The 16,248-nt window shown below is 52.7% G+C and overlaps 2 protein-coding genes across 4 annotated transcripts in view; both read left to right on the plus strand.

Moving 5' to 3' along the window:
* The window catches only part of AXIN1 (axin 1), a 28,890-nt gene extending 23,512 nt beyond the window's left edge, over positions 1–5,378 (plus strand). For 2 of the 3 annotated variants that reach the window (XM_054993307.1, XM_054993308.1), the window contains exons 9-11: positions 1,563–1,670; positions 3,453–3,620; positions 3,985–5,378. In XM_054993307.1, the coding sequence (XP_054849282.1) occupies positions 1,563–1,670; positions 3,453–3,620; positions 3,985–4,111 (403 nt within the window). In that variant the 3' untranslated portion in view covers positions 4,112–5,378. The remainder of the gene's footprint in view (positions 1–1,562; positions 1,671–3,452; positions 3,621–3,984) is intronic. The other variant, XM_054993309.1, reaches the window with a different exon arrangement.
* Positions 5,379–7,583: 2,205 nt separating this feature from the next.
* LOC129339080 (histone-lysine N-methyltransferase EHMT1-like) lies at positions 7,584–16,190 on the plus strand. The gene is made up of 11 exons (XM_054993685.1): positions 7,584–7,655; positions 7,917–8,021; positions 8,968–9,122; positions 11,302–11,451; positions 11,566–11,713; positions 13,230–13,307; positions 13,385–13,503; positions 14,321–14,407; positions 14,519–14,597; positions 14,751–14,917; positions 15,935–16,190. Exons 1-11 carry the CDS (start codon positions 7,584–7,586, stop codon positions 16,188–16,190), a joined length of 1,416 nt encoding a protein of 471 aa, XP_054849660.1.
* The last annotated feature ends 58 nt before the right edge of the window (positions 16,191–16,248 follow it).

Genomic DNA, 16,248 nt, shown 5'->3' on the forward strand with positions numbered 1-16,248 from the left:
GGTGGTGAAATCAGCCTACCTTTAGGATGTGTCTTTTTGTATCTGGGCATGTTGCATATCCTGGGCTCAGGGCAGAGCAGGCACTATCTGCCACTTGTGGTGGTCAGTCAAGAAGGAAGAGCAGAGCCAAGAGCACTGCAGATCTGAAGGGTCTGGATTTCCCACAGAGCTCTGCTTGAGAGGAAAACACAGCGAGTTTCTCAGAGGCTGTCAAGTGCTTGTGCTCTTGGGGCTGCAGGGGAGGACAGGTGCCTTGCTGCATGTGCAGAGAATTGGGGACCCACAGAGGAAGTAGCAGGGAGCCAAATTTATCTGCTGGGAGGTGGGGGGCAGAGCATCCCTTGACTCATTTTGTCAGCTCTCTGCGTTCTGTGTGTCAGCTGTATGTTGAGGCTTCTGGCACTTTGATTTTCCCCCTCCTAAGAAAAATCTTTTAAGACCTGATAAATCAGGCAGGTGGAAATGAGGACCGCTGCAGTCAATCATTCGCATTTCTCTGAGATGCTTAGTTGGTTTTGGAGTAGAGTGCAGCCCATGGCAGCTTGAGGGGCTTGGGCTGAGGCCATCTAAAAGCAGCAAAACAACTGGCTGGGGCTTTGGGGGGCTATAACAGACAGGGGAGGGTCTTCAGACATCATTCATGGATCCTCCCTCCTACACAGGGCAGGACTGTGGCTCAGGGGCAACACGCCTGCTGAGCATGCAGAAGATCCCCAGTTCAATCCCCACATCTCCAGTTGAAAAGATGAGGAGGTAGAGGGAATGTGCAGGGGCTCTGCCAGGGAACCTGGAGAGCTTCTCTCTGGCAGAGGAGACCAGACTGGCCTCAGTAGAGTCAATGGTCTGTTAGCTGTATGCACGAGCGCATGCATGCACATATTCCACAGGCTCATGTGGAATTGCTGGGGAGACCAATGCTCTATGTTTTGTTTTGTGTGCAGCATCTGGGCAGAGGAGAGCCCCTGGCGTCTTCCTAGGGAAGGCCTAGGAAGTCCAGCAAGAGAGTTGCTCTCATTTTGTTGGGCAGAGTGGTAGGTACTTCAGGAGTCTTGGGCAGACTCTGCTCCCTTATCAGGGCCTGCACTGATCTTCTTGCTTCATCAGCCCACCCTTTCCCAGTCTGTTGAGGATAGGGCAGGCATCTCACCATGTTCTGCTTTCTGCTATGGTTTTCCAAAATCTTGAGAGGGGATGCGCTTCTTCCTTAGTCATTGAGTGTGAGCAAAGGCACCCCTTTGGCTTTCTCATGTGGTTGATGGGTAGCCCAAATCTGCTGTTGTGCTCGGAGCTGTTTTCAAAATGTCTAAATGGTCGCAGAGGAGAAAAGCTGAAGGCACCAGCTATACTCAGCAAGGAGGGGAAAGTGGGGATTCCTTGTCTCTCTGAGCATGGCTTTTTTGCTGGGGGAGAGGAGAAAAGTTTGAAGCCAGGCCTTTTCGGAAGCTGGGGTCACAGTAGCACCGGTGGGATGCCCTGTGCACTCAAGATCTCTTGCCTGGCCACATGCAGTAGTAGAACTGGTGAGGAGCCCAGCATGTCTAATGTCTAAGATTGTTCTTCAGGTATGTTCAAGAGGTTATCCAGCGTGGTCGCTCTTCTGTCAGGCCAGCTTGTATGCCAGTGCGGAATGTGGTACCCGCCGTCTCCGACCTGGATCTCTCCGAGTCCGAGTATGTGCCACTGCTCTTTGTGTCTTCTCTCTCCCTTGTAGCCACTAGAAACCCATCCCTCTCTTGTTGGGGGCATTCCAAATCTCCTTGTTGGGGCTGGCTTGGACTTTGGGCAGCACCCATGTTCCTGCAGTGTTAGAGAAGGTAATGTGCTTGGCAACAGGGAAGGAGCTTGCTAGCCACCACATTCACCAGCTTGTAGCCTGGGATTTCTCTTCTGTACTAGCCCAGGAGCAAGCCACTGCTGAGATGTTTCCACTTGCTTCTGGTATTATTTATCCCCATGGCAGCTAGTGGAGGTGTGATGTGGGAACTGGGCAGCTCGCAGCAGTTAGGAGAGCCTTGGGCTACCCCCAGCACCCCTCTACAGCCAGACCATGTTTATTTCTGGTTTTGGAGGTTGACCTGTCCTCCTGCCTTCCTCTGCCCATGATTCTTCTGATGTTGGTAACTTCTAGTGTTGTGCAAGAAGTTTAATGGCTATGGGACTAAAAAGTAGAATGCATAGTGGAGCCTGGGGGTCTTTGGGGAAAGCTCTGCTGGTTGTCTGTGCAGGATGATGGGTTTTAGCAGATAGCCTTGGCTGACCTAAAGCCCACTAAACCTGCTTGGAGTAATTTCTAGGGTGCCAGAATGAGGCAGGTGACCCTGTCCAGCTCTGAGAGTGGCTAGGGTGGGAGTGAATGGGCGGGCTCACAGCGCAGCTCAGTCAAGAGCTCCAGGGTGGTGCATAGGGCAGGTCAGCTGGAGTGGCCTCATGCTGGTCAGCTTCTTTCCAGAACACCTTCTGCCCTGCTTGCCCATTTCTTCAAGAGAATGCTTGGCAGTTGCAGGAGACAGGTCTTGGCCAGATGCTGAGCTGAGTTCTCTGGTGCTATTAGCATGCCTCTTTGAAGGGGGCTCCTTTCTGAGAGTTGGTAAATGCTAATAATGATCCTGTGCTAGGCTGGTGCCCTCACCTCAAGGATGTGTCGTGACTTGAGTATTCCTTCAGAGAACAGAAGCGGATGCCTTCCCTTCTAGGGCCAAGTTTGTTTGTGATACGTGAAGATCCCTTCTTCCAGTTGCTGAACTGGCTTTTGCCAAGCCATTGCTTGCTGAGATGGGTGGAGGCTTTTGTGGATCTCGAGTTGGAGGCTAAAACAGCTTCAGGGACACCACCACCCTCAGGTTCAGGAAGCCTGAAGGACCACAGTCCCTGGTCTGTTGCCCCCTGCATGAGTCTCTGAAGTGGGGTCCACAGTGCCAGTGATTCAGGGTTGTCAGAAGAACGCCCTTTGAGAAGAGGACTGCATCATTAAGAAACTGGAGATGTAGTCTGCAGTGGGGCACTGAAGAGCCCCCCTTACATATGGTTCTCCATCTTGAAAGCTTTACTTGTTTGGTATTGCAGAGAAGAACCTGGGGCTGCTTCTCTCCCCCAGGATTCCCCCACCCCATCTGAGATCCTAATAGCTACTCCTCCTCAGCTCCAACCCTGAAAGCCCCTTCTGTGGTATGAGGTAACCTTTGTCCCACACTGAGCTGTGTAGGACCAAGTCTCGCTTCAGTGGGCATGTTTTTGCTCTTGACCTGGTAATTCCCCCACTGGCTTTGAGCTCCTAGGTGCAGGGAGCGTTTTCTTCCTTCAGTGATGTTTGTGTGGCTGCAGAGGGTGGGGTGGTGGGGGTGTCTCTTGGTCTGTTAGGGAGTGAATTCCCTTCCTTGCCCGTGGAAGGCCAACTGGCACTTCTGTAGCCTGATGCCTCCTGAGGGCCCTGTTGTTCTGTGCTTGCCTCCTAGAATGAAGCCGCAGAAGAGGCCAGGCGGCAGCTCCTCTCAGCCCTCGGAGAACATCGTGGTAGCCTATTACTTCTGTGGAGAGCCCATCCCTTACCGCACCCTAGTCAAGGGGCGAGTGGTAACCCTGGGGCAGTTCAAGGAGTTGCTCACCAAGAAAGGGAATTACCGGTAAGACAAGGGGCCAGGAGGGGCCTGTGCCCCACACTCCTTGTGGGGCGGCAGAGCAAGACGGTGTTGGGTTTGTGGGAGGAGCAGATGTGTCTTGTGAGGAAGCCTGATGTTCTGTGGCCAGAAACCTTCTCATCATTGGACAGGTTTATGATTGAGGTTGAGCCCGTCAATCAGGGCCTCTTGTGGTTTTCAGAAGCATTGGAAGGCTCGTGAGCCTGGAATGCCCCAGCTCTGTCTACTCCCACTCTGTGCTGTTCTTTGAGGGACAGCTTGACATGGCCTCTGGGGAGATGCTTAGGTCTTCAGGGGCCCATGAAGAAGGCCCTTGATTTCCCTGTGGCTTACCATCCCTTTCATGTAGGTATTACTTTAAGAAAGTGAGCGATGAGTTTGACTGCGGAGTGGTCTTTGAAGAGGTGCGTGAGGAAGAGGCCATCTTGCCCATCTTTGAAGAGAAGATCATTGGGAAAGTGGAGAAGATCGACTAGCTCAAGAGGGAACGCAGAGCAGGTCAAGGCACTGCCGACTCCTTGCCAGCATTCGGCCCCTGAGGCTGCCTGTGTCAGTGGTCTCCCCTCACTCGTTGCCTGTGGGACTTCCACAGCCCCGCTCATTGTCATGTAGCATCTTTCTACCGTTGCATTAAGGAGTGTAACACAATTGTTTACTAAAGCTGCGTATTTTTGATACTGTGTAATAAAAGGAAGCTTTTGGAAATGACCGGTGCTCTTGTGCCAAGAGACACCAAAGGTGGCCTGAACCAGCCTGCTTCCTTGGAGGGGCGACTGAGGGGCAGGTGGGTGGGCAGGCAGGCAGGCAGGCAGGCACCTGTCAGTGGGAGCTGAAAGGAAGTTGTCTCCCTCTGAGGCTTTGCACGTTATTTGCCCCAGGAGATGGTGCTTCATTTAGAGTGGTCCTTCCATGCAACCCAGTCACTGGTGCTTCAGTGACAGCACCAGACTTGCTCTCATGCCTTGGTTCAGAGCCTTCCCTGGTGTTGCAGGCTTGATGACTAGTTCAGCTTAAGAGTGATGAGGAAGGGCTGTGCAGATTGGATTGCCTGCTGCATGAAGGAGTCTGGGTGTAGCCTGCTGACTTCGTATCCGGTTGGTGCTTGCTTCAGTGATGGGAGGCAGCTGAAAGATTCTAGGCAGGATGTCCTGCACCACCACCCCCAGCTGATTCTGTGTCTGTGCACACATCCCTTTGGGCCTCAACCCCCTGCCCCTCACTGAACCTTGTGGGACATGAAGCCGGTCCCTAACTTGCCAAGGCCATCTCTCTCGGTCTGTCCCACACCTGCTCTGTCTCAATGTTCCCTGATTAGTTCTGATCATGGCTGGTGTCTCTGTAGTGCTGCCTAACACTCCCTGCCTCCGTCGGCGTGCATCATACAGAGGTGCCAGGGCTGTGCAGGATGTCCGTCCCCCACTGACGTCACCGAGTGCCTTGAACTCAGTTGTCCTCCTCTGGGGCAGGAAGAGCCCCACAGCTAGTTTGCTCCAGGGGATCTGCTTGTGTTCTACATCGGAAGGATTTTTAATGTGTATTCTCCAGCAGTCACGGGTTTTTCATTTTCCCTTTTTTCCCCAGAAGGGTTCAGTTGTAAATATGTACATTTTCTAAACAAAGTATCAGTGACCAGCAGTTGGGCTGACAGCTGGTGACTCCTGAACATTTTTCACATGCTGACTTGTACAATTATCTTTTGAAAGGTACTTGGATGATAATGGAATAAACCTTGCTGTTCAAATAGCTGCTGTGTGCACATGTGTTTCTCTATTCTCCTGGCATTCAGCAAGCCTGGGATTGGCCCCCAGCTGCCTCTTTCATCCAGAAGTGGGAAGGGGCCAGCCTGCCCCCAAGAGCATTTGTTTGTTGAGAAAATGTGTGTGTTGTGTCTTCCTAGTCAAGGCATTTCACAGAGTAAAACCATACAATATGTGTTTATGTACTTCGTTTATACCCTCCCCCATTCTTCCCAGTGGGGACTCAAAGCAGCTTGCATTATTCTCTTCCACTTTATCCTCACAACAACCCTGTGAGGTAAGTTAGGCTGTGTGTGTATGACTGGCCCAAGGTGAACCAGTGAGTTTCCATGGCAGGGCAGGGCTAATGTCATAGTTCCATCTTCCAAAGCAGCTATTTACTCCAGAGTAACTGTTCTCTGTCTTTTGGAGGTCAGTTGTAATTTCTTACATTTATTTCATTTATACCCCACTTTCCCCCCCCAATGGGGACCCAAAGTTGCTTACATAATTCTCCTCTCCATTTTATCCTCACAAGAACCCTGTGAGGTAGGTAGGTTAGGCTGAATATGTGACTGGCCCAAGGTCAGCCAGCAAGCTTCCATGGCAGCACGGGGATTTGTATGTGGGTCTCCCAGATCCTAGTCCATGACACCATACTGATTCTCCTAAAATAAAATCAGAAAGCAGCAAACACATGAAGAACAACCAACAGAGAACCCAGCCAGGGTGTACAAACAGCCTACAATATGATCTTCATCAGACAGACCTGAGGCAAAGCAACTGGGGGAAAGGTTTGGCTTGCCTCCTAAAGGAGTCAGGGAGGCACCAGGCAAGCCTCAAGGGTTGGGGGGAGGGTGTTCCCCAAGCAAGGTCCGTGCCAGGGATGTCTCTTTTAGGAGAGGTCTCCTGACTGCCTCTTTCCAAGCTGTCAGAAATTGGCCTTCCTGCAGGGAAGCTCTTATTACCTGCCTAACCCAACCTAGTTCAGCACTGTCAGGCATGAAGGGCAAAGGTTGAGCCATGACCCAGTGGGCTACTCCTGTGCACGCAGCTGGCCCACTTGATCTGGCTCCACTGCTGAAGGGCATCCATACAGCTAGTACCAGGCTACATTCCAAGAACACCCTGTGAGGGATGTGATTTTATCTGCAAAATGCCTTGCAAAAAGAGTCCCAGTAGGCTTGTGTGTTTTCTGGGCCTATGTCCTTAGGGGCTGAGGATGACGCCATTGTAACTCAGAAAAGCTCTCTCTGGCAGACACCTGAGGAGCTGGGGAGGGGGTCCCTGGACTGGTTTCTGCAGGCAAGTGCTGACTCCTTCCTGCCCTTCCCTGATGGAATGGGAAGCAGGTTTGGAATTTCTCAGGTGGACAAAAGCCCCCCCCCCTCTCCCACTGAGCTCCTCCCCCAGACCCAGAACCTGGGCCAGTTCCATGGAGTGTTCGCTGTGCCTGAGCTCCATGCATTGTTTGAATTCCTCAACAGCAGCTGGCACACAGTGGTGGCAGCAGCATGGGACTGAGTGGTAAGGGGGCCAGAGGGGAGGCATAGCTGAGGGTGGGGGCTGGCAGAGAGACACTTGCCCCATTTGGGCCGTGTTTTCACTTGACACATTTCTGCCCTATGAATCTACAAAGATTTCCATGGAGCCCTCCAATTCAGCCTGGCTCTGGCTGGCAGTGGGTCTTTGGAGAAGGAAAGCATTTTCCCCCTTCACTATTTTAAGAGGAAATGCTGAGACTGAGCTAGGGACTTTCTGCATTACAGAGCAGGCGCTCTGCTCCCACCATGGATTCCTTCTCTTGGCCCAGATTCCAGCAGCTCCCTTGAGGGGCAGGTCTCAGGGGCGGGTCACCCTTTCCCACAGCCTCATCAACTGAACAGCATGTTGTGTTGATCATTTCCAAACAGAAAGCAAAAGAGCCCCTCTTGAAAGGCAGGTAAGGAACAGGAACACTTTTGGCCTAGGGGAGTCAGGGAGTGGGTTGGGCAAATGGCCCCCTTTGAACAGACTCTTGCCCTCACTTCTCTTCCACCCTGGTGCCCTTTCTAAGCAGCAGCACCTGCTCCTGGCCTAAACTGGCTCAGGATTGAGATCTCCAGGAACGGGTTCTGTAAAGCTGAGATTCTGGGAAGACAAGGGCAAGGGGGGCTAGGAAGGACTCATTTGGACTTCTTGCCTGCAGGATGACGCCACCTCCCTGCATGTCATGGCCAGGAAGGGCCACTATGACACAGCCTGCCGTATTCTCTCTCTGGGGACGGAGGCCATCAACAGCCAGGTTTGGTGCCAAGGCAGGCCCTGAGGGTGGGGTGGGTGGGTGGGTGGGCTTGCATGCAATGTTTTAATGGTTTCCTCCAAAGCCAGCTCCTTCCCATACCCTCTGTGGTCCCTTCTGGCACACCCTTGGCACAGATTTTTCTTGAGTGCCCAGGAGGAGTGGCAGGACAACTGAAACAGTTTCTCCCTCTAGGCCTTTCCAAGGGCTCCTGGCTGGTGCACTCAGGTGGCGGATGGCATGGCTTTTCTCTTTGCCTTCCAGGATTCCGGAGGCAGGAGCCCTCTTTTCTGGGCCACCGAATACAGGCAGGAGAGCTTGGTGGAGCTGCTGCTGGCCCATGGGGCAGACCCAGCTGTCCGAGACAAGGTGTGGGGGTTGCTGGCAGTTTTCCCTCCAAATTGCCTGTAATGGTAGAGCTCAGAGGCCATCCCAGTTCTTAAGCCAAGGCTTCCAAGCACGTTGCTTTGGGCAGCACCAGGTGGAGGGAGCTGATTCACCACAGGGCTTTGGCTCACTCCCAGCCAATCAGTGCCAGTGGGTGGGGACTGGTGTCACATCTACTGGGGAGGCCTGAGCCAAGCACTTGTGGCCCCAAGGTGATGGGACTGCAAGAGTTGGGGTGGTGACGACAGGCTCCTACCACTCATTTGACCCAGTCAGCAGCTGATCACTTGGCTATGATTGGGGGGAAGGTCCTAATGTGAAATTGGGGGGCGGGGGAGGGAATTAGGTATGAAGCTTAAAAGTGCCCTGGACTGGGAAGATGCTCCAGCCTCAAGAAACCGGGCTCTTCTTTGCTCCAGAGCAAGGAGGCTTCTGTGGCTAGCTTCACTGAGCAGGGGGCTTTGACAAATTTATTTATTTACTATATTTATATTCCGCTCTCCCTGCAGAACAAGCTCAGAGTGGATTACATCACAATACGGCCAGGGGCTCTCAGTGGGAATGCACAGCATTGTGGTCCGGGAGTACCGGGCCCTTAGCTGCACGTGGTTTGTCTCCCAAAAAGCGTCCACCAAGGTTTTGATAATTCTGGTGGCAGGGAGCATTTTTTCTTAGACAGTTCCATTTTCCCAGCCTCACTCCCCTTCTTATCTGGGGTGTCATCACAACAGTTTTCTGCCTCAGTGGAAAGAGAACAGCTCCTTCATGGAGAGCATCTCAACTCCCACACAATCCCCCATAACAGACAGGCCTGGCTTAACCTTCCTGGAGTACTGCTGAGCAGTTGAGGAGTCCTAGGCAGTGTGTGGTAGCCCTCTTGGCAGCCCTGCCAGCTCTTCCCACCCACTCCCTCTTTCTTGTCCATTAGGAAGGGAACCTTTGCCTGCACTGGGCAGCCTCTGTGGGCTGTGCCCCCATTGCTAGGATGTTGCTGGAGGCTGGCTCAGACCTGAACGCACTGAATGACCAAGGAGACACACCTTTGCACGTGGCAGCCCAAGAGAGACGCTACAAATGTATTATGTAAGTGCAACATTGACAGCCTTGCCAGGCCAGCTGCAGGTGCCGGGTGCAGAACCCCTGGCATTGGCGGCCTCCTGTTGTTTTAACTGAAAACAGCTGGTGTCCCAGTTTTGAAAAAAAATCCCATTCCAAAAGGAAGGATTGGAAGATAGACTTGTCAATGAACAAATACATTTTATTGCCTACTAGAGATTCAGAGCTAGAAAAATTCAGAGCCAGAAAAGCAAATAAGACTATGTTGTGATGCAACGGTTTGTATGTGATCCCAATAAAATGTAGTTGGAATGAACTAGTGCCTAACTGGATGTAGTTATGAGAGACCAGCTGGCAGTGGGGCAGATAGATTTGCCTGGAACCAGGAAGAGGTAATGGGGCGAGGGAGCGTGGATTCAAAAGAACTACGTTGCCTGTCCTTAAAACAAGGGAATTGAGGGGGGGGGATTTGGTTGTTGTCGTGTGGGCAAGGGAGCAGGGAACTATGGTGGCTTTGATTAGATAACTGATGAATGAGCTCCATGGAGCATCCAGGAAACCGGCTGCTCTTATCCGAGAATGCCAATGGAAACTCCAACGTATGTCTGAGGTCCTGTGATTCATGTTGAGCCGTATATGTTATCCAGACCTCTGATGCCACACAGTTTGTGGGATGAGCAGAGACAGCAGTCATTGTGGGGAGGACAGCAAAGTGGGGAACAAGTTCTCCTATGACAAAGCAGCTAAGTAGAGTGAGAGTTGACCATAGAGGTAGCCAACATCACCTCTCGGAGGAGGCTGCCCACATTTATTTATTTATTTATACCCCACCTTTTCTACTCAATGGGGAACCAAAGCAGCTAACATAATTCTCCTCCCCTCCAGTTTATCCTCACAATAACCCTGCAAGGTAGGTTAGGCTGAGAGGGTGTGACTGGTCCCAGTGAGCTTCTATGGCGGTGCAAGGAATCGGACCTAGGTCTCTCTGATCCTAGTCTGACACTAACCACTACAAGCAGTGGACAACTACCATTACATTTGTCAGCTAGGAGGTTTGAGGGGGAGAAGCAGGTTAACTCTTTTCAAAGGTCTTGGCTAGCTTGGGCATTCCTGGGAGAGGCCTTTATGTTATGAAAACAAGGGACAAGGCAAGGCTGGGGTTACTTAGAGTTAGGGCTTTTTTTGAGCCGGAATGTTCCTGCACTTCTTTAAAATACCCATGTGACTGCTGGGTATTTTTAAAATGGCCTGTTTTGGCCTTTTGGGGCCAGTTTGGGCCCATATCAGGCCCAAAGCAGCCTGGATCGGGTTGGTGCCAGGCAGGGGAAGGTTCCCCCCTGGCAGCGACCCATTCTAGGCTGTTTTTGCCCTGATCCAGGCCATTTCGGCACCATTTTGGCCATTTGGGGCTCATTTAGGGCCCCAAACGGTCAGGAACGAGCCCTGTTTGTTGTTTCAGGACCTACTGGGACTCTCCCACACCTGGCAGGATGAGACCCGAAGTGGTCAGGATCGGGCCCAAAACAGCCAGGATTGGGCTGCTGCCCGGCGGAGTAGTGGTCTCCCATGTGGCAGCAGCCCATTCCGGGCCAAGTGGGCCATTTCAGGCCCTTTTGGGCCCAATTTGGGCCCCAAACGGCCTAGATCAGGCCCTAAACGGCCAGGTTCAGGCTGTTGCCGAGCAGGGGAGTGTTCTCTCATGCAGCAGCAGCCTGTTCCAGGCTAATCTGGGCTGTTTTGGGCCCCAAATGGTCCAGATCTGGCCACTGCCGGGCAGGGGAGTGCTCACCCGCAGCAGAGCTGCCCATTCTGTGCCGAATTGGACCCCCCCCCTCCCCATGGAGCACAGGAGCACTCCCGGGGCAGCCACGGCCTGCGTGATGATGTCACTTCCCAGAAGTGACATCATCGTGTAGTTCCAGGAGCGCGCACGCATGCTGTGCACGAGCACATATATTGAGAGATTCACCACCTCCTCCCAGGAGTTGCCCCGAGTGAGAGTTCCCCCACCTCTTTCCCCAGAAAAAAAGCCCTGCTTAGGGTTTAAAGGACACCAGAGAGCCCCGTCGGTTCCCCTGGCTCCATTCTTTGTACAACTGCCTTGGACTTGTGTCTAGCTCCACCTGTGATCGAGCAATTTCTCTTTCACAGCCCAGGGTATTTGGGATCCCCAGCCCACCAGATCTGATCTGCATCTGTCTTGCAGCCTGCTGCTTGCCCATGGTGCTGAAGTCTGCCTGAAGAACAAAGCAGGCCGGACACCCCTGCAGTGTGCACGGGTGAGCTCCCCATCCTGGAGTGCTCTGCAGGCCATCTCCTCCCTTCCCCAGAGCCCTGCAGAGAGAGTCCTCAGCAGGTGAGCACCCTTCCATCCATTCGTGGCCTGGCATGGATGGAGTAGCCCAGGCTGATCAGGGGGCCCTGATGGGGCACTGCACAGCAGTGACTGCTCTCCCTCTTTCTTTGCCAGAGACATTTCCCGGGGCTTTGAGCAAGTGCCCATTCCCTGCTTCAACGGTGTAGATGATGAGCCATGCCCGAGCAATTTTCTCTACGTCACTCAAAACATCATGTCGGATTCTGTGGCTGTCTCACCAGCAGCCTTGGGGAGAATTCAGGTCAGAGCAGGGATGGCCCATCCACTGACTGCACCACGACGATCATCTAGGGTGCCAGGGTGGAAAGGCATCTTCAAGCCCTGTCCCCCCGCACCCTCCCCCTTGGCATCCAGGTCTGCTGCAGAAAGTGGTAGCCCTGGGAAGTGCTCCAAACCCCAGTAGGCAGCTGCTGGGAGCATGCTCTTCCTTCCCTCCCTCTCTTCCTTGGGGGGTAGGTGGCTAATCTTCTTCCTTCTTCCCCTCACCTTCCCTCATTACCTTGCTCAAGAGCAAGTGGCTTCTTGCCACAATGTGGTGGGGTGGCAAGGAATCCCCTTTGCAAGTTACTGAAACAGCAGCTGCCTCCATCCAGACACTGATGCTGCCCTTGCCTTCCCCACGGACTAAGCCAGAAGCAACAGGCACCGCCAACTACGCACAGTCCAGCCACCAAGGGAACTAGTGGGGAGTCCCCCACAGTGTCCCCTGTGAGAGGGGTACAAAGCCTCAGAGCTCTTCAGTGTCAGCAAGCAAGGAATCATGGCTGGTGCTCTAAAAACACACAGAGATTGCCTTCCTTTCAGCCTTTTAAAACCTCTTCCCGCTTTCATTCATTGCCATTGTTACCACCTCCCCATTGTGTGGGGGAGAGGCCGGAGGATACTGTCTTCCTGCTCCCCATGGTGGTGGTGGGGCAAGCAGAGGGAGTGTTGCCTTGTCAAATTGCAAGTGTTGCCTGTGGTGGGCGGGTTGCCTGGGTGCCCTGGCCTTGGGTACCCAATAGCTGTGGGCTGGCCCTGGTTTGGAGACATCTACCCTTTCTCTGCTAAGGCAAAGGATAAGGAGGGGATCTCCCTCCCACACACACCTCTCCATTTTGGGAGGAAGGCCTTCTCTGAAGATCTGGAATGAAGGGCTGGATGTTGCACCATGACCAGCTTCTCTGGGCCTGCAGAGAACCTACTTAATTTAGGGGTGGGGGTGGGGGTCAGGATGTGCTGGCACTGGAGCAGTGGCCTGTACCATCTTGCCTGTGCAGGAAGAGTGTAAAATGCTCCTTTGCCATTAGACATTTTGCATAGTATGGAATGCTGAACAGCTGATCTTTGCATGCTGCTGAGTCTGGTGCCTGGTGGCTTTTGCTACTTTGACAGTTGTAGCTTTAGTTTGTTTTCTCTACTGTTTTTATTCTTGTCCACCTTGCAGATTTTTTAATCAAAAATCAGTCAAGGCTAGCACTGGGATCAGCTGTCAATCAAATGTCTGTCCTGGGTCAGCTGTGGGTCAGGCTGAGCAAAGCTGACAAGTGCATCTCTCTGGGTGTATAGAGGATGCTCATGTTTCCAGAAAAGGCCTCAGAATGCAAAAAGATGTGGCTGCCTTTCAAGATGAATGGGAAAGTGGTGGACATCTTCACAAGGGGCAAGCAGCATCTGGCTGGAGGCTTGTTCCCTTCTAGGAGTGAAGCTGTCAGTGGCCTGGCAGACACTTGAGCCCTGCTTGGCTAGGCTTGACTGTCTGCTGTGTTTGCTTTCAGCACTGCAAATGCTCCGAAGGCTGCTCCATGGCTTGCTGTCCTTGTATCTTGCGTAGCAAGCGCTCCTGGTACACAATGGTAAGAGCGACAGGTTGGGCATGGTCTTATGCTGCATCCATGGGTACTAGATTGGACACCCTGCTCTTGTGTCATAGGATGGCCGACTCGTGCCAGATGCCAACAACTCCACTGAGACGGGCCTCATCTTCGAATGCAACACGCTCTGCTCATGTGCCCGCTTCTGCCCAAACCGGGTTGTGCAGAGGGGCGTCAGGTGAGGCAAGCTTCTCCCAAGTAGCTCCTGCCAGGAATTTTCAGGGGGAGCTGAAGTAATCCTGAGGAATCCCAGGCATTTGAGGACTGCTGCCCTCTCATCTTTAATCCAAAACAACCCACTGCTTTCCCCCCAAAAGAAACAATGTCCTTTCATTTTGTTGTCTCTGGGCCAAGCTAGAAGTGACGAGTTATACTTGAATGACAACAGACTCACATGCATTCCTCCCTGTTCACTACATGATTGAGTGGAGTGCAAGTGGAGCGCAAGTGAACAGGGAGGAATACATGTGAGTCTGTTCACTTGTCATTCAAGTGTAACTTGTCACTTCTAGCTTGGCCTTCAGTCTAGCCCACGCAAAGTGCTGCTGGGCTCTGGCCAGTCACCCTGCTGTAAGGTGAGGCGAGGCCTTGGGCTCTCCCTTGCTGGGCTTCCTGTCTTGCAGGTGTGCTGAGCCAACATCCACCACCACCTTGACTCCTCTTCAGAGCTTAAATAGATGTTTGATACCAGTTTCCCCTTGGCCCATGGACTCTTGTGCATAGTGTTTCTCAAGGGTGTTCTGATAGTAGGCCCATTCTATCAGTCACACACCCCTGCTTACCAAGTTGAACTGTGATGCACCTTGCCGTACAGTGGGAGGTTCTGCCTCTGCATACTCCTTGGCCAGGAGGGATCCTGAATTCCCAGTTCCTGCTGGCCCACTCTGACTTGCCTGCTCCCCAGTGCAGGTGCTGGAAGGGGGGGGCACCCAGTCAGTCTTCCTCTGGGGTGTCTGGAGCCCCATGTCCACCAAGTCTGCTTCCTCATTTTGTAGGGTTCAGCTCCAGCTGTGTCGGATGCCAGCCAAGGGCTGGGGGGTGCGCACCATGGAAGATGTGCCCCGTGGAGCCTTTGTGTGCCAGTGAGTCTTGGGGCAGCGGGAGGCCTGTGTCTAGCTCCTGCCTCCTCTTCTGTGGGCTGTGCAAAGAAATTGAAGCCTAGATGCCCACTCAGCCCCTCCCCTCTCTGCCAGGTACTTTGGGGAGGTGATCTCCAGCACAGAGGCTGGCCAGAGACAGGAAGACACTTACTATTTTGTGGTGGATATGCAAGTAAGAATGCAGTCTCAGGTGGGGGGTGGGGTGGGGTTCCAGCGTCAGGAGGGAAAGCCTCCCCCTGCACAGCCTGGTGCTGAACTGAAGCTTCTCCATGTGGGGCTGAGGAGCTCAGGTTCAGCTCCACCCCCGGCACTGTGCCCCTTGCAGACTGGCCAGGAGTGTTGCCTTGATGGGCGCTTCTACGGTAATGTTGGCCGCTTCCTGAACCACTCGTGCCAGCCCAACCTGGTGGGCGTGCAGGTAGCTGTGGGCCAGGAGGTCCCTGGCATTGCGTTCTTCAGCACCCGGCCCATCCGTGCAGGAGAAGAACTTGGGTAAGCACTGCCGCTATGGAAGAGTAAATGTACTCTTAGAGCCAAACTACAAGTGACGTCTTACACAGGTTGGACACTAGTCGGCTTCCCTCAAGTTTTGATGGGAAATGTAGGCATCCTGGTCTTGCAGCTGTAATGGAGAGCCAAGCTGTAAAACCAGGGCGCCTACATTTCCCATCAAAACTTGAAGGAAGCTGACAAGTGTCCAACCTGTGTAAGTCGTCACTTGTAGTTTGGCTCTTAGTCTTAAGGTTACAGATGCTTACCTATGGGGGTGGGGTAATTGGGTCCTAATTTGCATCCCAGAAAGGGAAGGACAGGGTTAGAGTACTCAGTTGAGCCGGGAATGGAAACAAACAGTGCAATCCTAAGCCAAGTTACTCCAGTATAAGCCCATTGATTTTAATTAATTTGACTGGGGTAACTCTGTTTAGGATTGCACTGTAAATCCCAGTCCCAGTTTCCACCATTTAGCTAAGCAGTCAATTGCCTTTCATGGTTGTTATGGATTTACCCTTTGGCAGGCTAAAATCCTTTAATCCAGACTTTGAAAACCTGGCATGAGAGCCCTTCTGGCCTCAGATATTGGGAAAGCACAGATAGAAGCAAGAGGTTGCTGAACTCCCCCCCCCGCCCCCGCTCCAGAAAAGCAGATGAATGTGCATCCTGGCAGACAGAAAAGTGGCTGCACACAATGAAGGTTTATTCAGTTATGAATGGCAAAAGGCTGGAGACAGTTTTGAACAGGTCACTGGCTGAAACGGACAAGCAGAAGCTCTAGGCTTGCATACAACACCCAAGAAGGCCTGGAAGTTTGTCTCAAGAGGTGATCATGGAGGCTGGCTACTAGGGCTTTTAAAAGACACGTTCTAATGGCTAAACAGAACCTAAGGTCCTGGAGGCAAGATACTGCTAGATAATGGGGTAGGAGTGGTAAACAGGATGGCCCACCAGAGTTGCTTATAGTTTGCTCCTGGACTGGATGGATCCTGAAAGGCGGTGCATCTTCCCTTCCAGGTTTGACTATGGAGACAAATTCTGGGAAGTGAAAGGGGAGGGCTGTGCCTGCCTGTGTGGATCACCCACCTGTAGATACCAGGTCCCGAGGTCAGCACCCTCCTACCCAGCTGCTGCTGGAGACGTTTCAGGACCTAGCGTAGGCACTCGGCACCACCCACTCCGAGGCTTTGCACTCAAATCCAAACGCATGAACCCTCTGAAAGTCGTCACTCGGTCCCAGCATGCTCAGGAGACTTCGCTGGACCTGACATAAAAATGAGACACGTGATTAAAAATGAGACATAAATATATATATATTCTACTGCAATAAA

This window comes from Eublepharis macularius, chromosome 12 (assembly GCF_028583425.1).
Source record: "Eublepharis macularius isolate TG4126 chromosome 12, MPM_Emac_v1.0, whole genome shotgun sequence".
Taxonomy (NCBI): Eukaryota; Metazoa; Chordata; class Lepidosauria; order Squamata; family Eublepharidae; genus Eublepharis; species Eublepharis macularius.

Excerpts from the sequence above, each read along its gene's own strand:
- LOC129339080 (XM_054993685.1), top strand. The coding sequence starts at position 7,584 with ATGGCCAGGAAGGGCCACTATGACACAGCCTGCCGTATTCTCTCTCTG. Across the intron at positions 9,123-11,301 it reads AGACGCTACAAATGTATTAT|CCTGCTGCTTGCCCATGGTG; the intron begins GTAAGTGCAACA and ends TCTGTCTTGCAG. Across the intron at positions 13,504-14,320 it reads GTTGTGCAGAGGGGCGTCAG|GGTTCAGCTCCAGCTGTGTC; the intron begins GTGAGGCAAGCT and ends CTCATTTTGTAG.